This window comes from Vombatus ursinus, unplaced genomic scaffold (assembly GCF_900497805.2).
Source record: "Vombatus ursinus unplaced genomic scaffold, bare-nosed wombat genome assembly UNPS02014799.1, whole genome shotgun sequence".
NCBI lineage: Eukaryota > Metazoa > Chordata > Mammalia > Diprotodontia > Vombatidae > Vombatus > Vombatus ursinus.
In genome coordinates, this window is record NW_020954577.1 from 10,442,515 (window position 1) to 10,466,339 (window position 23,825).

Consider the following 23,825-nt stretch of genomic DNA (forward strand, 5'->3'; position numbering starts at 1 on the left):
AGAAAGGGAAAGGAATAAAAACAACATGCATTTATTAAGCACCTACTTTATACCTGACACTATGTTAAGCACCAAGGGGATTTGAAGAAAGGCAAAAACATGGTCCCTGCCCTCAAGAAGCTCTCCTTTGACCAGCAAGTCAACAAACAACTGTGTCTGTAGAGTGCGAAGTGACCTCACTGGGAAGGGGGGAGGGGGAGAACAGGAAATAAATGGAGGCTGCCATTTTGCTGGCAGAAATAGGCAATCCCTGGGAGGAGCCCTAGGGACTCATATTCACCTTCTTCTCAGGCAGCTGCCCAGAGGGAAGGGCTGGGGCCCATGGCCCTTGGAAAGGGAGGTCAGAAACCTGACTAGAAGTACATTACTTTCTATGGATTTGCAACGAATCAGGTTTAACTCTACCATAAAATTAGACCCAGCTCACAACAAATTATGTTGTCTACTACGTCTTTATTAGCACTAATTACCTTTCTTCTGATTAACCGCTATTTTGCTGCGTACTGTGTACTTTCCAAGCGCAATTGTTAACTGGGTGGCTGGGTGGTTCCCCCTCCTCACTCCCCACCATGGGGCACCCCCCCCAACACTGCTAGAGGGCCCCTCCTGCACACACTTGGGCACATGCCCATACACCTGGGGACAGGGCTTCTGAACCTCTGATATTTGGCAGTAAGAGAAGATTGCAAGTGCTTTTATGATACAAAATTATAAATACAAATCTGTCCAGGTTAAAAAATCAAGACAATATTACATATATGTGTATGCATATATATATATATGTATATGTGTTAGGTGTGTATATGTGTATGTACACACACATATATACATGCATACATATGTGTATATATGTATATATTCAGATAATGTAGCCATCCAGAGACTTCACTATTCTATGGCATTGTGGAAGGTCTGCGAACTGAACTGATGTGCATACGTTATCTTGTGTGATTCTTATCAAACAACAACAAAAAGCTGTATTTGCTTTTGAGGCAGATGTTATTAAACCCATTTTACAGATGAAGGTAACTGAGGCTCAGAGAGGTCTAGTTACTTGCCCAGGGGTCACACAGAAAGTGGCACAGGCAAGATCCAGACCCAAGAAGTTCTCTCCCCTAGGATTTGCTGCTTCAAATACTGCAGGGAGCTTTGGTGGCTTCCTTTGTCTGCCCTCTGTGGGCTGGCTCTGACTCATAGTACATTGTTCCCCATTGTACATGGCATGTTCCTGCCAAACTGGGCTACTTCCTATTCCTCTTGGAATCCCTAGCTCCCTTCAAACATCAGCCCAAGTGCTCCTTCCTACAGGTGTCCCCTTCTGATCCCACCAGGTGCCAAGGCTGTATGTAGTTTGGATCTAAACTCAGAATAGGACATTAGCATTGCTATAAGCACAGTAGATGCTTGTCTGTTCTATGAATGATCTGTGAAAAGAACCAAATTGCAAGGCTTTAAGAACTCATTCAGATAAAGAGGGAAATTCTGGCACCATCCAACCAACAATTCTTAGAGAGGGAATTTTTCCATAAGAAGGGAGGGAAAGCTTTTCAACAATGTAGGGAGGTGGATGGGGGGACTTGGGAGGTCAGAAGTTTCCCTTACTAGAGGTCTGCAAGCCAATGCTGGAGGACCCCTTATTGGGCATAGTAGGAAGGAACATCAGAGATGCTCATCAATTCAAATAAAGCTGATGTCCAGAGGAGTCATGTGACTGGCCCCAACACACATAGCAGCAGAGAATTTGAATCCAGGACCTCTAACTTTAAATCTGGTGCTTTTATTAACATATAGGTTGGACTAGATGTTACTTCCCAACTGTGACTTTGGCATATTAATACTGTTTCATATTGTCCATGAGTCCAAATCTATTGGTTAGGAGCCCATGGTCTGCATGTGTCTGAGCAATGTGAGCTGGGGGCTTTCACTACAGCAGAAGCAACTCCAAATACCTATCCTTCCCCTAGTCTTTCTGAAGCAGAACCAAGCCCGCTTCCACCAGCAGCTTTCAGTTGACCCAAAGGCAGAAAAATATGAAGAGTCATTCAAATTCAGCTGAAATGTCAACCTCCGAATGAGGTCTATTACTAACGAAAACAGGAAGTGACCTTCTATATGGATAAGTACAATCCACAAAATGATGGGTGCCCATTAAAAGGAAGGCTTGCCTCCATTGAAGGACAAAGGCAGAGAAGGGCAGCCTAACTGGGCTGGGGGTGCTGCTCCGCCTGAAGAACTCAGAATCCAGAATCCCAACCACATGCCACGCCCAGAAATATTTCCCCAAGTCTGGAACAGCTGAGTTAGTAGATGGATCACATACAAAGTGTAAGTGGAGACACACACACGTGAGAAAGGGGCAGCATCTGATGATGATGAAGCAATTAGTCAATAAGTATTTATTAAGCATCTCTGTGGGGTTGGGGGGCAAAGAATCTACAAATAAGGATTCACTCTTTTCAATTTTTTTAAAATGAGTATTTCCATATACAAAGAAGCACTGAAAAAGAGGGTTGCACGTGAAACTCTGAAGCTCTATTATGTACAGAGTTTGCTCTCTCATTTCAGTTTAAAATAAATTCAACATGTAACTTTCACAGCTGCCCTGCTTGTATGTGTTTCCTTCTGGCCATCTTACTCTTTTCTTTTGTGCATTTAAAGAAAATGCTTCCATGTTTCTGTTTTCTTTCTTTTATTTTTGGAGACTCAATCACTAGCCCATCTCTCCTTTATACTTCCTGTGCCCTCCCCCAAGAAAAAAAACCGAACCCTAGTAACAAATACACATAGTCAAGCAAAATAAACACCTTGGTAGCTACCTCTGAAAATCTCATTCTGCACTGAGTCCTTCACCTGTCTTTGTCAGGAGGTGAATAGCACACTTCATCACTGGTCTTCTGAAGGCACTGGTCATTCCTTTGATCTGAGTTCTTTCAGAGTTATTCAGTCTTTCAGAGTTATTTTTCCTTACAATGTTACTCTACTAACAAATTACTAACCCTAATTGTCATCCTGGTTCTGTTCCCTTCACTCTGTATCAGTTCATCTAAGTCTTCCCAGGTTTTTCTGAAACCATCTCTTTTGTCACTTCTTAAGGTGCAATAATATTCCACTTCATGTAGCATGATTTCTCTAGCCGCTCCCCAAGTATGGTCACCTCCTTAGTTTCTAGTCTTTTATCACTACAAAAAGAGCTGCTAAAATATTTTTGTATACAACGCTGCCCTTTCTTCTTTTTTGATCTGTAGGGCACAAACCCAGTAGTGGTTTTGCTGGGTCACAGAGCACATACTGTTTAGTAACTTTCTGTGTGTAATTCCAAATTGCTTTCAAGAATGGTTGGACCAGTTCATAATCCCACCAATTGGACACACGTGTGCTTGTTTGCCCCCAGCCCCTCCAACAACTGTTATCATTTTTTGGCCAACTCTGTCAACCTGGCAGAGGCAAGATACAACCTTATAATTGTTTTCATTTGAGTTTCTCTAATTATTAGTGAACATTGGAACATTTTTTCTTCCTTGGAGAAGTGCCTATTGATACCTTTTGATCGTTTATCTTTTTGGGGAAATAGCTCAAATTCATAAACAAGTGTTTATTAAGCAATTCCAATTTGTCAGGGCCTGGGCTAGACACTGAGGTCAGGGAGATGAAAGTGGAGTGATGGGCACTCTCAAAGCCGAGGAGCTGAGATTCTATTGGGGAGACAACATATCCATACATTGGTGCAAAATACATCCAGAGGAACTACGAGGTAATTTTGGAGAAGGAGGCACTAGCAGCTGGCCATCAGGACACACACTTGGCAGGCAGGCAGACAGACAGACAGACGCGCACACACACACACACACACACACACACACACACACGGCCACATGTAGCTTTTACAGTTACAAAGCACTTTACCTATGTTACCTTTTTTAATTTTCACAGTAAATAACCTTATGAAGTAAGAAATACAAGTAACGATAATAATGATAGCTAACATGTATGTAGTGCCTACTACGTACCAGGCACTGTGCTAAACGTTTTACAATTATTATCTCATTTGAGTCTCACAACAACCATGGTGTTATTATTAGCCATGTGTTACAGTTGAGGAAACTGAGGCAAACAGAAGTTAAGTAACTTGCCCAGGGTTACATAGCTTGAGCCTTGAGATGACATTCAAACTCAGGTCTTCCTGACTCTAAGCCCTGTGCTCTATTCACTGTGCAACCTTGCTACCCAAAGTAGTGTGATCTCTACTTTATAAATGAGAAAACAGAAGTTCAGAGAAGTCTGGCAGTTTCTAAGGTCACACAGCATCCCCTACTCATCTCTGACAATTCTGGGGTCTGTGCCTGCTCTATTATAATGCCACACTGCATTCAAAGGCTGAATATTCTAAGCCCTGACTATTCCATAGGGAGGATTCCGATCTCCCAAACCAAGCTACATTTCTCCCTCTGTACCAAGCCTGTGATTGAAGAGGCAAGCAAATGAATGCTTATTAAGTACCTACTACGTGCCAGACACTGGAGGGGTTCATTCTTTCCTTCTCTGGCTCATTTTACAGATGAGGAAACTGAGGCAAACAGGGTGAAGTGACTTGCCCAGGGTCACACATATCAAAAAATAATTGGGATATAAAAACAAAAGACATCAGTACAATTTTTTTAAAAAAATGGTTGAATGAGTCCATAAGTTTTAGTTTTCATTAACATTAAATGTTTCAGATTTATTTTTAAATGTGACAGAAGTAATGAAAATTAATTCTTCCTCGTTGGTGGTGGAGTCTGTATGAATCACAATAAACATTCAGGTACGCATATGTGCTGTTCTATTTACGCTTGGAAAACGTTCCAAAGATTTACTGGCAGGTGACTTTTACTTTGCCAACATCTTTGATCGCTTGTAAGATGATTATAGTAATAATAATAGTTTCAATTCATATAGAACTTTAAGGCTTACAAAGGACTTCGTATGTGTGATCTCATATGATTCTCACAACCACCTTGTGAGGTACTTGCTATTATCATCTCCTTTTTACAGATGAGGGAACTGAGGCCGAGGCGAAATGCTTTTCCCAGGGTCGTGCAGTTGAGGCAGAGTGGTCAGGAAGACCAGAGTTTGAATCCTATCTTGGACACTTACTAACTTTGTGGTCCTGGGTAATTCGATTAACTCCTCCCAGTCTCAGTTTCCTAATCTGTAAAATGTGGATGAAAATAGCACTTACTTCACAGGGTTGGTGGGAGGATCAAATGAAATAACCCATGTGAAGCTTTAACAGACCTCAAAGCACTCGATACATTGGCATCATCTTCTCAAACTCGGCTCTGAGTTCAGAGCACCGACCATTGTCCCACCCAGCCTTCCCTTCAGGATGGTGTTTTGCCAGAAGTCTGAAAGAAAGAGCTCCCCCTTTTCAGACTCAGTGTCCTGGGAAGCTATAACTTCTGCCAGGCCAGGACCTGTTTGACCCTCTATGGAACTCTGGGGCCCCTCATAAAGACAAGAGTGGGCACAGAACACAGGGTTGGGGGCTAATCAAACAAGACCCCCAGCGGAGGCTCGGGAGCTCAGCTTGCCAGCCAGTAGAACGGATTTGGTTAACAACTGAGCTGCTGCATTTGCCTCCTGGTCCCAGACCTTTGTAGCCCTCCGAGGTGACTCCCTGACCTTTCCCATACCACCTGCAGGACTGACGTTCAAGGTCCGAATCCATCATTCGCCTGAATGAGCTCAGCATTTGTTGTTCCATACTATTAAAGGTTGAGAAAATGCATAATATACAGAAAGGTCAAGTGGTAATCGTGGCGTGGAGGCTGGCTCTTACGTGAGCTCAGAAAGGCCCACCTGCCAAGGTTTATTTTGTGCTAAATATAGGCCGGCCTCAAGGAGGGGGACTGACCTTTCGCTCTTCGCTGTCGGCAGCGGCCCTTTCCTGGCTCACTTTCTCCGTCTGAAGGCCGATCTTGGTAATCAGAGCCTCCGCGTCCTGGCTTCGCAGGTGGAGCTCTACCTCTTGAGAGGCTAGCTTGCCTTTGAGGTCTGCTACCTGATGCGTCAGAGAGAAGGCGGTGGGTTATTTCGGTGCAGTTTGGGGTCCTGGGCAAAAACTCCAAGAGCAGGAGAAGCCAAGGGTCGCCACCATCCGGAGCCCAGAGGGGGAGACTGCCCCCGATTTCTCTTTGGATCCAGCCCCCGGCCTCTTTCTGCCCACCAGCAATAAAAAGCCAGCTACAGTCTAATCTCCCAGAGTCCTCAACTTCGAAATTGTGCCACTGTGTTCAGCCAGACTCCCTTATGGGCTGTCTTCCCTGGTCAGCCGTCAGCTCTTTGAGAACAGGGACCATCTTGCTTGCTTGTACTTGTATCCTCAGTGCCTGGTACACAGGAGGCGTTTAATAAATGATCAACTGCTTTCTCTATCTGTCCATCCACCCACCTTGTCTCTTCCCTGCTCCTCTCTACCACAAACACGGCCTTGTGGTAGGCTGGGGGGTCCATCCCAACTGGACTGCCCTTGCTAGAGGCTCCCTGTGCCTCAGTCATCACACACTCTTCGACTTTGGCTCTTAGTGGACTGCCTGAGGGGTGCTGAGAAGTATGACTTGTCTAAGGTCACACCCTGGATCATTGATTTGGAGCTGGAAAGGACCTTAGAGGCTACTGAATTCAGCCACCTCATTTACAGATTAGGAAAGGGAGGCACTCAGAGGTTAAGTGACTTGCCTGGGAACACACAGCTAGTAAGTATCTGAGGTAGGATTTGAACCCATGGTCTTCCTGCCACCAAGTGCAGCATACCCTATCCTCTCCCCGATGCTACCTCTTCCCTATTCTTCTGTGGGGGCAACAGCCGGTACACTGAGAGGTCAATACAAAGTAATTTCGGGTCGGGGGGAGGCTGTGGGAATGCTCTGGTAAAGGATCAGAGGAGCAAGGTCTCCCTGCCCTAGGGATTTTATGTTCTTATAGGAGCTAGGGCTTAAGCTGAGCATTGAGAGGTTCCAGTGTGGAAGAGGGAGGGGGACAGCCTGTGTAAGCAGAACTGTTCCCTACTGGGAAAAGGCAAGTCATGCCCTTTGGTTGGGATGTCGCATGCCCGAAGGGCGTTAGGGGAAGTGAGCCTACAGCTTATCCAGAGCAAGACTGGGAGGGGCTCCAATGCCAAACAGATGACTATCATTTTTATCCAAGAGGCAATAGGGAGCCAGGGAGTTTCTTGAGCAGAGGACCAATGTGGTGAGAACTGTATTTTAGGACTATAACTTAGCTGTGTGAAGGACGAGGACCAGGGAGGAGTCGAGGCTTCATGAAGTAAGCTAGGGGGTGGGAGTAGACAGGAGCTGGAAGGAAAGGCAGAGAAGGGACCAACACTGAGCAGACAGAAAAGCCTGAACTCCACAAACTGCATCAGCCTCACAGCAGTGCCCCAGTTTGCCAGCTCTGATTCTTGGCCAAGCCCTAAGGTCTGTCTCTGGAGCATCTCTCTCACCATTCCTGGGGTGGAGTTCATTCACTCCCTGCTCAGCAGTGCTCCAGTGAGACAGTGACTCCCCCATGGACTCGCTCCTAGTGGAGGACCTCGAGTGGGGAGTCTTATGCCAGAGGCAGCATTCCAGGGATAGAGTGCTTGCTTTGGAGTCAAGATCCTGCCTCTGATATCCATTAGCTGTGTGACCCTGGACAAGTTACCCGACCTCTCAGAGCCTATTTCCCCACCTGTAAAATGGGCAGGTAGATAGTGATGGTGTCAAAAATCTCTTCTAGTTCTTAGTCTGTGATGCCATGAACTTTTCTCTGGCTCCCCCAGACTTAGAAGACCAACAGTCCCCCTGACCCTGGTACCTGGAGCCATCTCTAGCTACGGGTAGATGAGTGGTTCTGACCTCCCAGCAGCTGTGCTGGGGGTAGGGGTGGAATGAAAGGGGGAACAAAGGCTGTCCTCCTGCCTAGGGAAGAGTCTCAGAAAGTAAGAGGAAGAAAATGAGGGCGGAGCTTCCCTGCCCAGTCAGAATTCTCTACCTGAGACCTCCAAGGATCAGAACAGGAAGTTAGAAGTTAGGAGATCTTCTAGTCCAACATTTCACAGATGAGGCCACTGAGGTCCAGTAAGGGGAAGTGATTTAGCTCTTGATTTAGAGATTGAAGCAATTTTAAGATGACTTTAGAGGTCATCTAGTCCAATGTCTTCATTTTACAAATGAGGAAACTGAGGCATGAGGCGTTTGGGTGACCTGCCTCATGTCAACTATTAAAGGCAGGATTTGGTCTTAGGTCCTGTGACTCCTAATCCAGCCTTCTCTACTTCATCTGCCTCACCTAGGTTCTCTACTTCACCTCCCTCACCCTACACCCAGGGGAATATGAAGCAGAAGTGGTAACTGGACCCCAATTTCTTAACTCCAAATCCAACCTGCCCCCCAGTGCAGGGCACCACCGCATACCTGAAAACAAATAAGGGACAAAGCACACTTTCTTTGGTGACCCCACTGCCCAGGGAGGAGCTGTGCCACCCACCTATCCCACACCCTGGTCACCCTAGCCAGGCTGCCACAGGCTTCTTCAGCTAAAGAGTCCGTTCTGGACCATAGATAACCCTGCTTTGGTTGGCCACTGGCTCTCACCTGCTGGGTCTCCTACCCTAAGCACCTTCTGGTCCCACTGTGGCCCATAGCATGAGACCTGCAGATCCCCACCCAAAGTCCTCCTCTCTCACCAACAAGAGTCAGAGCCTCTGAGATGGGGAGTCACTGTTTGCTCCCCTTAGCGCCCCATCTGGATCTCATGAAGTTCACATATCAAAGAATCATTGGATTAAAGCTAGACCGTTTGGTCTAGGCTTCTCATTTTACAGCCGAGGAAAAGGAGGCCTAGAGAGATTATGCAACCTGTCCAAGGTCACTCTGGTAGTCATCAGTTGAGCTAGGATTCCTATCCATGGCCTGTGTCACCATAGCTGTTCGCGCCCTTTCTGCTGCATCACACTTTTGGTGTATATCGGGGAACAATTTAAGATCATTCAAAATGCTGTGTAATTTCCCCTAGGCAGTCCTGTCTACTTGTTTCCCCCACTCAATGTGGAGGCCAATCCATCATCCATTTATCTCTGGTGCTTGGCCCAGGTCAATGAATGGACGGACCAGCCTGAGGGCAGAGTTTTCGAGTAGACCTGGGCTGAAATCTTGGCCGGGCTATTTACTACCTGTATAAGACAAGTCACTTAAAGATCCCTTGCTGTAAAATGGGGGTGGTGATGGTGAATGCCACGGCCTTTGACATCCCTTCTAGCTCAATGATTCTGTGGTACAAGGTTTCCATGAACAACCAGTCACATGTCAAATTCTAAGCAAATGTGTTTTTCGTCCACTTGGTGTTTTCTACGTATATTGCCAGGCTAAGCAATCGACTCCTTAAAGAATGACGAGACATTGCTTTAAAAGGAAATAACTTCCTTAATTTGAAAATTATTCTTGGAGCTGTGGACACTTAGAATGCGTGCACGTACCTCTCCTAGAAAGAAGACAGTCAAATCTTACCTGGGCGGCTGTTGTCGTTAGCTTTTGGATGCCATTTACTAAGTGTTCTTTCTTCTGGGACACTTCTTTTTGTTTCTTCTTCAGCAGGGTCTTATACAAAGAAATTTGCTCCAGAAAACTCTTGGGGGTGGTATAGTTGTACCTCCTCTCATTCTGGTAGTAGCGGGCGCTCATTTCGTTCACACTGGTGTGAGCATAGGTCATGAAGGCGCTAACAGAATCCTTTACACGGGGCTGGAAAGAGAAAAGGAGGCGATGGAGGGTAAGTCTTAGCAGCTTGGATTTCAGCCAATCACGGAAGGGCTGAGCTGGAAAAAATTTCAGGAACATCCAGCCTATACCATTATTTCACAGGTAATAAAACAGTCAGAGGTCAGGTGACTTACCCAGGGTCATACGCCAATAATTAGCAGCAGCAAAATTAGAACTCAGAGCTTCTGACTGCAAGTTTAATTTTGAGCTTCAAAAATCAGATTTAACTTAGGAGATGATATTTATAAAATACTTTAGTGTTTGCAAAGCAGTCTACATTTGTTATCTCATTCTCAAGCCACACAACAATGCCAGGGAAGTGTTATTACTAGCATATCCCCACCCCACCCCTTCCTCCCCATCCTTTTATAGATGAGGAAATTGAGGCTTAGAAAGGAAGGGTCTTGCTTAAGGTCACAAAGGTACTAAATGACAGAAGGCAGGACTTCAACCCAGGTCCCCCAACTCCTGGTTCTTCACTCTGCTCCACTCAAGTGTGCTGAGGGTGGGAGTGGATAGGAATGCAAATTTAGGCATCAATCAATCAGCAAATACTTACAATTCAGGCCTTTTCCCATGCCAGGCGATGCTAAGTGATGAGTATACAAAGAAAAGCAAGGAATCTCCATCCTCCAAGAGCTTCCATTCTCTTGCAGGATGGACAACATGGGGTACTGGAGTACCATGGATAGGGCCTTGCGCTGGGAGCCAGGAAAATCGCCGTGTGAATTGTGGTTTGGACACTTATTAGCTGTGTGACCTTGGGTAGGTCTGAGCCTCAGTATCCTCATCTGTAATATAGGGATCATCACAGGCCATCCCTCTTGGTGGTGTTTTGTGGATCAGATGAGATAATATGTGGAATCAGTCAGTGAGCATTTATTCATCTACAGAGTCAGCATGTGTGATGGGAGTTTCCCAGGTCCAATAAAAAAAGTATATACTGGGCAATGTAGATACGAAGACAGAAAATGAGACAGTTCCTGCCCTCAAGGAGCTTACATTCTAGCAGGGGAAATAAAAGGCACACACATAAGTAGCTACAGAAATATATATATATATATGTATATATACATACACACACATACATATATATATACACACACATATATATACAAAATGCTTTATAAACTTTAAATGCTGTCTATTAATATCAACTATTATTATTAAGCCAACCCTAATAACAGCTGACATGGAACGTGTTCCAAGTATGTAACAGCCTTGATCGTATTTGAACCTGCCAAGGACTAGATTGGAACCCGGGTCTTGCTGACTTCAACCCCCAAATTCTAGTCAGGATACCACGGTGACTGAAATCAGTCGTTTTAATTCTGCCTTCCTGAAACACACCCAGGTTTGAGTAGCTCACAAGGCCCCAAGCCCCTTTATAGCCCATCTTTCTCCCCAGAAGAGTGGAGGAAAGGGGCCGGAAGGGGGGACTTTGCCCTGCCTGCCTCGCCCACCGCCCAGAGGCCGGCTTTGCATTCAAGGCTGGTGGAGGTAGACAACCTCCCTGGTGAGTTCCTGCAGCCTGCAGCTGCCCAGCCTTCTCTCGGAGTGGGGCAGGGGGCGAAAAGTTCATTTCCTCTACAATCCTATTTAAATACAAATCAGGCTGATGGGGGCAGAAAGGTCAATGAAAGGGGTGAAGTCTGGGAGGGAAGAAGTGTCTATTCAGAGTTGGAGGGTTTCTTTTTTCTTGGGAAAGCTTCGATGAACGCCCCTCCCCCTGCAAGCTTCGGAGAGCCAACCCAGCAGCATGGTCCTTCCAATTTGTCCTCGGTGACTTCTGAAGTAGTTAACTTTGTAATTTGTGAAGTCACATCTTCGTCCTTTTAATGGTTATTTATTGCATTCTGTACAAGATGAACCCAGTTCAATTAATCAAGGGAAGCCTAAAAATCAATTAATATGAATTAAATGAGCTACACCAACTCGGAGGAAAGTCACACATAATTTACCAAAGCGTTGTCAATAACGCTTCGGTATCTCTGGGAAAATTGCTCACGAGTGGCTGGCGGTGCAGTTAAACGCTTCCACCCGGCCCCATTAATATTGCTGGCAAAGGACTGAGGACAGCCAGGGTGGAGGGGCGGGCGAGGGCTACACTTTGTAACGTGTGTGTGTGTGTGTGTGTGTGTGTGTGTGTGTGTGTGTGTGTGAGAGAGAGAGAGAGAGAGAGAGAGAAATTTAAAAAAGCAATCACTGTACCAATGGCAGAACATAAAAGCAGCAGCTATATACAGAAGGGAGATTGATGGATTTGGAGTCAGAGGAACTGGATTCAAATCCCACCTCTGCTCTTTCCTGCTTGGGAGCCCCTGGGCACAACACTTCTTTTGGGGCCTTACTTTCCTCATCTGCAAAGAGAAAAAGGCTTTTATGATTGATGGTCTTCCAGCTCCAAATCCTGGATCCACAAATATTCATTAAGCACCAGCTCCAATGACCTCTCAGTATCCTGAAAAGGCCACCTGTGCAACGAGTCTCCTTCAGCTAATGAAAGAGCTAGGGAACGTGGGCTTTTTAACAAGGCCAGACTGCTTCCTCCTAATCGGGCAAAAGCTGAGACACACTGACTGACCTCCTTAGAACCCGGGTAACAATTCCCCAGCAGCACCCCTCCAGCCTCTGCTTAATTTGAAACTGAGTAGGGTGAAGCTCATTTTGAAACATTGTTTCAAGCTAAATTCAAGGCTTTTCCTGTTCCTCTGGAAGCCGGGGGACCTCCAGCTAAGGGGCAAAGGCGTTCCCTGCCCAGCCTGGAGCCAGAGCAAAGGGGTTGGCGCCCCGGAAAGCGCTTTTTAACAACAGTTTCATTTGTAAATTGGGGATGGGAGAAGTGGCTTCCGGAGCTCTGGAAGTGGCCAGAGACAACTGGCCTCACTGGGGTGAAATGACTATTGTTAGGAGGCCCTGCATGGGGGGTTTGGGGAGGGGCGTGGGGGGCTGGAGCAGCTGGCCTGGGGTCCCACTGCCAGCGCAGCCTCTAATGGGCCACCAGGCTGAGCAGCGCTCACAGCTGATTGGTCTTCCCCACATTCTCCATTTGTCACTTTCTCTTATGATAAGGTCAGCAGTGACAGCGCTTCCTGACATTAGCAGCTGTGCCTTTTAAAAAGGGCATTGTGGGACTAATTGCAGTAATTTCATTAGCATAAATTATTTATTCTGCCATTCATTTATCTCCTTTTTGGGGAGGGGGGGTGGCAGAATGGTAGTGGAAGGGCTGGTAATGTGACACTGTATTTTTTTTTTCCAGTCTAGTCCGTTTCGGATATGGATGTAAAGGCTGGGTTTATTGTGCATGGGGCGCTTGGACTGGTAGAAAGGCACCAGATCTGGCTTTGTCTTCCTTTGGCTTCCGGTGGCTTGGAAATGGAAAGAGAAAGCAGAAAACTTCCCACTAATACCCCAGCTCCACACCAGGGGTGTCCTAAAGGGACAGGAGCCCAGAAGCCCAGAATCTCAGAGCTGGGAGGAATCTCAGCTGCCTTCATGTTCAACCCAGACTAGAACAGAAATGCCCTCTCCAGCATCCTTGACAAGTGGTCAGGCATCTGCCCAGGCTGCTGGAAGGATTCCCTCCAGGGAGGTGGGTCCCACTCCACGCCCGGAAATAGCCCATTTCATTTTTGGAATCAAATGAGCTCGTAGACTTTGCAAACGTCAGGTGCAGGCTGTATAAATGTTGGGTTATTATTATTAGTATTGTTATTATTATTACTATTGCTATTATGATTACTATTATTACTGTTGTTATTATTTGATGATTACTATTGTTGTTATTGTTATTATCACTATTACTATTGTTGCTATTGATTTTATTATGATTACTATTATTAGTGTTGTTGTTATTGTTATTATTTGACAAAGAAAACAACATTTCATCTGATGCATAGTATACGCAAAAAATGAAGGGTCTTTTCCTCCAGTAGAAGAAAAAACATTGACTTTTTGCTTTCTAGTCAGCTCACTTGTAAACACAGAAACAGAAAGAAACTGGTATGCAGAGCTGAGAGCGAAGGCCTGAAGTACGAGATTCTACTCTGGAGACCAGAGTTGAATCACATTCTCTGTCCTCCCCCAACCTCTGTGTGTGTGCATGCACGCGAACATGGCACACATGGTTTGTTTGTAACTTTTTGATGACAGCACCCCCATTACTGGAGACATCGAAGGTTTTCACATATATTATCTCACTGGAGCTTTCCACCAGCCTTGTGAAGATGCTAGTGCAGAAATGAATTCTTTCCATTTCACAGATGAGGAAACTGAGGCTCAGAGGTAGCAAGTGACAAAGGGGGAATTTGAACTCTGGGTTTTTTTTAGTTTTTTTTTTTTAAACGATTCCAGGTCCAACACAGCTTCCACTGACTAGATCGTCCCATCCTCTCTCTTTGATTTGGTTCTCCCAGGTAGTCTTTGCTTTGACATGCTTGAGAACTTTACCATTTATAACTTGGTTTTAATAGCTGGAAGGCTTAGCAATGGGCACTTTACAGCTTTCTCCCATTCTAGAGAAATTCCCTTTTGAAAGGAGACATTCCTAAGTTACCTCTGAAAGGAAAACTGGTTTGTAAAAATGTAGTTCTGAGTGAGTTAACACACAGACATGAGTGCTCTCATATGTTTGCACTGCTAGAAAGTCCTTATAGCTATACAAGTCCCAGGCAGAACCAGCCTCGTGGATGGGTTAAAATCTGTAAGCACATGGAGGACGTGCTAAGCTTTTGTCTGAGGGGCCAGAGAGAAAGGGCCAGAGCTATTGAGTTAATGACTTCCCTTTCCTTCCTTTCTGGTCGATGTCAAGGACCTGTGACCCAGGTGGGAAGAGCTGCCATCAGTGAATGCCAAGGGGCAGTGTGGTATAGTGGCTGGTCTCTAGGGCTTGAAGTCTGGAAATCCTGGGTCTCAAATCTGCCTCAGAAATTTACTGGCTGGGTGACCTTGGTCAATTTACTTAATCGGTCAATTTACTTAATCAGTCAATTAATAAGCATGTATTAAAGGTTTGCTCTGTGCCAGGTACTGGGCTGAGGCTGAGCCGGGAGATTATGGGGACAAAAGTGAAATGATTCCCCACAGTGAGCTTATACTCTTTTGCATGTATGCACACAGAGGTAAATTAAAGGGAATTTTATGGGGCAGATGTGCTAGCAGCTGGAGGAATGTAGTTGAGATGGGGCTGGAGCTGAGCTTTGAAGGAAATAACCTCTCAGTGCTTCAGTTTCCTCATGTGTAAAATGGGGATAACAATAGCCTCTATCTCTCAGAGCTGTTATGAAGACCCAGGGAGATGATGTCTGAAAAATGTTTTGTAAACCACGTAGTACAACATACTGGGGAGTTCTTCCTAATGCAGATCACAGCCCGTCAGTAACTTCAAGAATGGCTGAGGGTACTGCGTCATTGCTCAGGGTCACGACACTAGACTTGGGAGATGCCAGGTCTTCCTGCCTCCCAAGTCTAGCAGCCACGCCACTAGGACACACTGTCTCTCTTCCTTCCCTCCTAATATCATCAAAATAAAAGTCCAGCTGAGATAGGTGGGGGAGGTGTGCCTGAAAGGGCGTAGGACCTGGAATCAGGAGAGCCAAGGGTTCGAATCCTGCTCCTGACATCCGTGAACTCTGAGATTCTGAGCCATCTATGAAATAGGGATAACGTGCACAGGTGGGGGATGACAAAAGTGTTTTTTTTAAACTTAAGTGCTAAAATGATGTTACGATGTAATTTTCCATATTTCTTGCTCCCTTGAGATCACAGAGGCATAAAATTAGAGTTGGAAAGACAACAAAGGTCATAGAACCCAATCTTCTCATTTTATAGGAGAGGAAGGTGGGACCTAGAAAGGTATTATAGGATTGTATTTTCCTCGATTTATAGATGAGGAAACTGAGGCACTGAAAAGTGAAGTGACCTCAGCTTGAATCCTGCTCTAGACACTTACTAGCTGTGTGACCTTGGGCAAGTCACTTAACCTCTGTCTGCCTCACTTTTCTCTTCTGTAAAATGGGGATAATAATACCACCTATCTTTCAGGGTTGTTGTGAGGATGAAATGAGGCATATTGGTAAAGCAGGTTATAAACCCTGAAGAGTTAAACAAATGCTAATTATTACTGCCAACATTTCTTGGGCCTTTTCCTTGAGGTCATTCTGTGTTCCTCCACCTTTCTGGATGACTCCTTGAGATGTCCTTGTAATGCTTCCTCGTACTTTGGGAACTGATCTTTTCATTGGATGAGAATGTACACTGGACCAGTACATCTAGCCCTAATACCAGATTTCCCATGCCTCTAATTCTAGCATCATTTCTTAGCACATAGTAGGACTGAAGATATAAGAATACGGGAGACCTCAGAAGCCATCTGGCCTAACCTCATTTTATTGATGAGAACACTGAAGACGAGAAAGTCAAGTGACTTGGTAAGAGGCAAGGATGGGATTTGAACCCAGGTCCCTGGATTCCAAAGCCAGCGTTCTTTGCTCCCCTCGCCCTCTGGTTCCCAGCCCACAAGTCCTCTTTTGTCCCTTGCCTGCACCATGACTGCCGAAATCCATCACCAAATCTCCTGGGACAGCTTGTGCCAACCTACCCCGAGATAAATGCCTGGGGATACGAGAGTGAAATCGTTTTGGACATTTTGCCAACTGTCATTTATATCAACACCTGATAAGAGAAGAAATAGCCGAAATGTTTGTGAGCTGGAGTCGAGTGATCCCCCATTCCTGTGGGGACCTAATGCGGCAGGGTTTGGAAATGATAGGTCCACATAAACACTGTGGGGCAGGGGTAGGCAGAGGGGCTCATCTTGCATAATACATCATACTCTACTCCAAAGGAGGAGGAGCTTGGGAATTCAGAGATAGTCAAATGGTAGGTACCTAATTATCTTCTTAAAGGTCAGAGGGATGATTTAAAAAGTGGCCACGTTTAAGTCACTCGATTTCTCTTTTAAACCAGCAGTACTTTGGGCCCCTGTGGAAAGGTAGGGGAGCCCATTGACTCATCACTACCACTTTCAGGAGGCCAGTTGTTGGACCCCAAAGGAGGAACTGGGAGGGCTGGTCTAAGGTGCCGGCCACTTAAATCAAGCCATCTGGTGCACTTGGTTAAAGCCGGCCAGCTCATTCTACTCCAGAGGTCCTGGAGTTAGTTGTTTTACAGCGGCCCCTCTGCTCTTAGATTCCTACAGGAGGCATCCCAGCACTGAAGGACAGGCCTGGCCCGGGGGATGCTAAAGGAGAGCCCTCCTCGACATCAGCTGGTGCAAGTCCCTCTTCATCCAGCAGATGTCAACAGCTACTGGCAGATGGGACCTCTGCTGCAAGAGCGGCTTGCAAAGGCCTTGGGGAGGGGTCACAGCAGCAAAGATATCCGAAACAAGCTTTGCTGTATACTAAGCATTCTCCAAAATGTGATCAGGGCCCTTCTCACATTCTCTCTCTCTCTCTCCTCTTCCTTGTCTCTTCTTTTTTCCTATCTTCTTCTTTCTCTTTTCTCCCTTTTCCTTCTATTTTCTATCCTCTTTCCCTTTTCTCCCGCCTTCTCCTCCTCCTTTTCCTTCTCCTTCTCCTTCTATCTCTCTTTCACTCCCCCCCCCAGTACTTTTAGGAAGACAATTTCTTTCCTTTCTCATCCCTTCCCCCAAAATTGCAAGGAATAAATCAAAATTTAGGGTTTTTTTGTCACAGGCAGATAATACACGTTCTCTCTCCCTCTTCCTATCTTCCCTTCTCTCTCTTCCCTGTTCCCCCCCTTTCTTTTGAAAGTGTAAATAACTCAAAAGATAATAACAATTGTTAACATTTTTGCAATGCTTTATAGGCTTAAAAAGTGTTTCACAGAACCATGAAATTTGAGAATTAGAAAGGATCATACCAACAGTCATCTAATCTAACCTATCCATGAAAGGAACTCCCCTACCTGAACAAATAAATGGTCATCTCGGCTCTGCTAGAAGATCTGCCAGCAGGGGGCGCTCTCCCATGGGGCCGCCTGTCCACTGTTGGACAGCGCTGCTGGTTTGGAAGGTTTTCTGGCATCAAATTGAGACTGGCTTCCTTTCAGTTTCCCTGCTGCTCCTGGTCCTGCCCCGAAGCCAAACAGAACAAGTCTAACCCACTCCTCCCACCCTGAAAGCCTTCCAATTCCATGCCCTCTCTCCTGTGCTGCCCCAAGTCATCCTTTCTCTAGGCTAAAGATGGCCAGGTCCTCAAATGACTACTCAGAACCACTCTGTGGTTATCCACACTTTACAGATGAGGGAAACAAGGCTCAGAGAGGGAGTGTCTTACTCTGTGGCCACACAGTGAGTAAGTGATACAGCCAGACTTTGAACTGAGTCTTCTCACCCTTCCCTCTATGGCAGACTCCTTCATGTCATAAATCCTTCCCCATTCCCCCCTTTGGAGGTTTCTCTTTCACCTTCTTCCCAATTCCTGGGGCAAAGGGGAAGGATCAATCCATTGGCTACTTCCTGTTGCTGCTTGGAACTCATCACTCAATCTTTCCTCTTTGCAATTTCAGGCAGTCCTTAATCCCACCCTTTTCTCATTCTTGTTTTTCTCATCTTGTTCACTCATTTTTCAGTCACGTCTGACTCTTCATGACTCCATTTGGGGTTTTCTTGGCAGAAATACTGGAGTGGTTTGCTATTTCCTTCTCCAGTTCATTTTACAGAAGAGGAAACTGAGGCCAACAGTAAGATGTGACTTGCCCTGGGTCGCACAGCTAGTATGCACCTGAGTCCAGATATGAACTTAGGAAGATGAGTCTTCCAGACTCCAAGCCTAGCGCTCTGTGCACTGTGGCGCCACCTAGCTGCCTTGTTGTCATCTGCCAACTTCCAAATTCATGAACTGGTTGATGACTTTGGCATCTGGCTCCTGCCTCTCCTGCTACCATCTTCAGAGACACTGGTGTTTAAGTTCATAATCCCTCTAACATCTTGACTGCACAATTCTTCAAACTCTCCTACCCCAGCAGCTTCTTTTCTCTGCCCGCTTCTAGTCATGAACCTTCAATGTCCTTTGGTACTTTAGATGCTACCATTTGGAAAAAAAAAAAAAAAAAGGTGCTTCCTCCAAGATCAGGAACCTGGAAATTCCCTTTGTGACCACAGCCTTTCCCACTCCATCCCCCGAACTAAACCTGCTCTGTGCCTTCCATCCCAATCCTTCAATCCTCCCAATCCCTCTACCTCATCTCTCCCACTCTGACATCTCATCTCCATGGCTAGCTTTGACCCCCCGAGGCTGCCACTGGCTACTACCCCAGAAACCCTTGCCTTCCTGATTTCAGATCATTCCCAATCTGGGAAACCCCCCTCATCCGATTTGTGATCTCCTGCAGCTAGGTGGTTGGATACTGCACAGAGTACTGGGCCTGGAGTGAGGAAGCCCCCACCTCAGTGGGCAAATCACATAACCCTGTTTGCCTCAGTTTCCTCACCTGTAAAATGAGCTGGAGAAGAAAAGGACAAACCACTCCAGTATCTCTGCCAAGAAAACCCCAAATGGGCTCATAAAGAGGCAGACACACCGAAATGACTGAACAAGGCTGAACATCATTGTAAAAACAAAACAGAAGCCAAAACCAAAACCCAACACAGAACTCAGCTGGCTTCAGTTTCCTCTGACCTCCTCGCCCAGGTTTCTTTGGCCTCACCGTCATTTTCTCCTGGACTGCTCTGCTTCAGCTGACATTATAGACCACACCGTCCTACTAGACTCCCTCTCCTCCCTGGGTTGCAGAACCACCTCAATCCTCCAGATCTCCTTCCCCTTTTACCAATTCTTCTCTGTCTCTTTTGTCAACTCCTTAACCTTTCCCTGACTCCCTGCAGCAGCTGCCTTCTCCCAACACAAGCTTTCTTGGAGAGCTCATTCAGGCTCACTTCTGCTTCACCCAGCCTCCAGCTCCTGACCTCAGATATGCATCTCTAACGGCCCAAGGGCCGCGTCCACCTGGCAGTCCCTTCAGGACTCAGACTCACCGTGCCCCAAACACTTTATTAACCTTTCTCTCAAAGCTTGATCTTCTACCTGACTTTGCTGTTTCTGTCAGGGGTCTTGCCATTTATCCAGTGAGTGTCTCATGTTTGAGACCTGTCAGCTTCTAACCTTGGGCTTTTTTCTCTCTCTCTCTCACCTCTCATAGCCAATAAATTGACAACCCCTGTGTATTTGACTTCTACAATCTCTCTTCTATCCACTCTTTTTTCTTCTGAGGCAGCATGGTCCAAAGGGAATGCTAGACTGGAATCAGGAGGGGCCTGGGTGCCAATCCTGCCTGCAACTCTTATTCACTGGGTGATAATCGTGGGTGAATAACTCAATTTTCTGAACTGACTTTTGTCTTCTGTAAAATGTGGATATTTCTAATACCTCCCTCATAGGGTTGTTAAAAAGCACTCTGTAAATTTGAATACACACACACACACACACACACACATATGTGTGTGATATAAATGTTGGCTATTACTATAATTGTCTGACTGCCCCTGCCATGGCCCAAGCCCTCATCACCATCTGCCTGAGTCATCGCAGGAGCCTTCAGCAGGAGGTCTTCTTCTCTCCCATCTCTTCCATTTCCAATCCATCCTTCATATTGCTAACTGACTAATCTGTCAAGTACACACATCTGGTTATGTCCATCCTGTGCTCCAGACCTCTCAGTGGTTTCCTGCTGCCTATGGGGTCAAGTCCTAACAGCTTAACTTTACTCTAGCTCTCCACATTCCAGGCCCATCTCCTCTGTGTGTTACTGTAGTCTACAAACCACATCTTGGGCTGGGATGGGATAGGTTCTGGACATGTCGTCTCTCCCACCGAAACCAGAAACTCCACTGGGGCAGAGACTGGTGTCTTATCTCAGGTTTCAGTCTCCCCCATGGCCTCACACACAGTCATTGCTTTATAAGTATTCCTGGAATGGGAATTTGCAATAGACTTCCTGCTGTTGGCTTGGATATTTTAAATTATAATGTCCTCATAGAGGTAAGGAATTCACTGCTAGATCAGATGCCAAAGCAGACAGATACCAGGAAGGGAAGAAAGTAAGGGGCTTTCTTCCGTCCTTTCTTTTTGTGGGATAATTTCTCACTGATTTAGTATAAGACGGGGAATAAACCCCCCTCCCAAAGCCTGGGGAAAGTGTCTGGGGAGCCTTCAGGCTTGCTTTCCTTCCTTCCTATTGTTTTTTCTTTTCTGTTTTTATTTGTGTGCTTAAAGGACCAGGGGACAAGAGTCCCTGTGGAATTCAGAAGGACCAGGACCCTGGACTTCTGCCTTCAGCCTCAGCAGCTGATGCATATGGAGGTGTTTTATTTTTCTCCTGGGGGAATCAGTTGCTAAACTTTGCTCTGGACACTGCCTCTCATGTTTCATTGAGAAGCAACTGACTGCAAGGGCTTTTGTCGTTGTAAAAATACATTGGTATCAGGAGGAAATTCTCTTGGAAGAGGGGTGGATTGCTGCTTTAAAAAGGAAATCAATCTCTCCAGAATTTTTAGGGTGTGTGTGTATGCATGCCTGAGAAACTTACATAGCTGACTTACCTCAATTCCCTGGGTGTCCTCGACGAACCTCCTGCTGACAGAGAGCAGCGCCTCCTTTGGCCACTCATGGAACCAGTCGATAGCTGTGCAGGTTACCAAAGCTGGAAACTTGCGAGATCTCACTCTCAGAGTGTGACCAACAGGAGAGAAGCACAAAATAACCTGCAGAGAGATGGGGGGTGGGGAGAGAAGTCAGGGGAGGGCACAAATAATGATCTTTCTACTCAGATAATGGAAGGGAGGAAGGGCTGGTCATGGCAATAAGCCCGAGTGGTCTTCCTGATGAAATGTCCCCTCATCCAATGAAGATGCCCTTCCCTAGAAATGCTTCTCAGTGCCTTCCCCTCTGGGGTTACCTTTCCATCTACTCTGAATGGATTTTGAACGGACCTATTGATAGATACCTGTTCTCTCTCTCGCCCATTAGAATGTAAGCTCCATGAGGGAGGCGACTGGTTTTTGTTTTGTTTTGTTTTCTCTTTGCATCCCCAAGGCTTAGCACAATACCTCCCTCCCTGGAGGCAGTTAATAAATGCTTGGTTATTAATTGATATATACGAGCAACAGTAAGTTTTTGCCTTAAAACACTGGCTGGCCCTCTCCTTCCCCCTTCCCCTTTCTTCTCTTTCACGCATCTCTCAGGAGGGGTTCTCATCTGGATAGGTTTCAAAATCAGGAGGGCAATCACAACTGGGAATGCCCACCCAACACCGTGAGACTCAAGGAACTCATCTGAAAGCTGGGATCAAAGACTCAGAGGCAGAAGGGGCCTTAGACCTGTCATTTCAATATAATTCCATTTAATTAAAAAAGAAACTATGCAGTCTATGCTTAGGGCACTGAATTTTCCCACTTGACTTGAAGTACTGGACTCTTAGTTGAAATGCTGGCTCTGTCACTGACCACCTGGGTGACTGTGGACAAGTCACTTCCTCTCAGTTTCCCCAGGAATAAAATGTAGGAGTTAAATTAGATCTAAGATCATGGCTCTAAAGGTGTAAGAGTGTCCAGGAGTCATGTGGTCCAACCTCCTCATTTTATAGATGAGGAAATTGAGGCTTGGGGAAGTCAAGTGACTTGTTTATAGTCACACAGAAAGTAGAGAGCAGAGATGTGATTTGAACTCAGGGCTTCTGATGCAAGAACTAGTATTCTTTCCATGTGACCTTGATTTCTGGTGTTCCTTCCAGCCCTATACATGACTATGATACTATGATCTGAAGTGCCAGGCAACTCTTTTACTTTGCTGAAGAGGACAGGGCAGCAATTTGACCAGTGTCACATAGGTTGTCAACGGCAGGGCTGATTGGGATTTGAACTGAGTCTCTGCTTCCAAATCAAGCACTCTTTCCGCACTTTGGAGTCAGGTTAAACAACATTTCCCCTGCAAGGGACTTTTATTCTCTTGCATATTCCTAAAGTAATGAGGACTTCTGCTAAAACACACTCCCACAGTGAACAAATCTAATTGAAAACATGTGTGCACACAGAAAGATAATTTCTGATTTAAAGTTTTAAGAAGATTGATTTTTTTTTTGCAAGGGAAGGGTGTCTAGCTGTACCAGACCTTAAATTGTATCATAAAGCAGCAATCATCAAAACTGCTTGGTGCTGACTGAGAAACAGAGTGGTAGATCAGAGGAATAAGTTAGGTATACAAGACACAGTAGTCAATGACCACAGTGATCTACTGTTTGAAAAATGCAAAGACCTCAGTTTCTGGGATAAGAACTCACTATTTAACAAAAACTGCTGGGAAAACTGGAAAAGAGTGTGGCAGAAACCAGGCATAGACCAATATCTTACACCCTACACCAAGATAAAGTCAAAATGGGTACATGATTTAGGTATAAAGGCTGATACTCTAAGCAAACTGGGAGAGCAAGGAATAGTTTACCTGTCAGATTTATGGAGAACAGAAGAATTTATGGCCAAACAGGAGATAGACAACATTACAAAATGCAAAATGGATAATTTTGATTACACTAAATTGAAAAGTTTTTGCACAAACAAAGCCAATGCAACCAAAATTAGAAGGGAGGCAGAAAGCTGGGAAACAATTTTTACAGCCAGTGTCTCTGATAAGGGCCTCATTCCTAAAATATATAGAGAACTGACTCAAATTTATAAGAATACAAGTCATTCCCCAATTGACAAATGGTCAAAAGACATGAACAGGCAGTTTTCAGAGGAAGAAATTAAAGCTCTCTATAGTCAAATGAAAAAGATGCTCTAAATCACTATTGATTTAGAGAAATGCAAATCAAAACAACTCTGAGGTACCATAACACACCTATCAGATTGGCTAACATGCCAAAACAGGAAAATTATAATATTGGAGAAGATGTGGGAAAACTGGAACATTAATGCATTGTAGGTAGAGCCATGAACTGACCCAACCATTTTGGAGAGCAATTTGGAACCATGCCCAAAGGGCTATAAAAATGTGCATATCCTTTGACTCAGCAACATCACTTCTA

General features: G+C 45.5%; 1 protein-coding gene across 2 annotated transcripts in view; it reads right to left on the reverse strand.

Moving 5' to 3' along the window:
* The window catches only part of DNAH11 (dynein axonemal heavy chain 11), a 315,578-nt gene that overhangs the window by 76,496 nt on the left and 215,257 nt on the right, over positions 1–23,825 (reverse strand). For both annotated transcript variants that reach the window (XM_027872105.1, XM_027872104.1), the window contains exons 55-57: positions 21,346–21,507; positions 9,528–9,761; positions 5,894–6,040 (exon numbers count right to left, since the gene is read on the reverse strand). In XM_027872105.1, the coding sequence (XP_027727906.1) occupies positions 5,894–6,040; positions 9,528–9,761; positions 21,346–21,507 (543 nt within the window). The remainder of the gene's footprint in view (positions 1–5,893; positions 6,041–9,527; positions 9,762–21,345; positions 21,508–23,825) is intronic.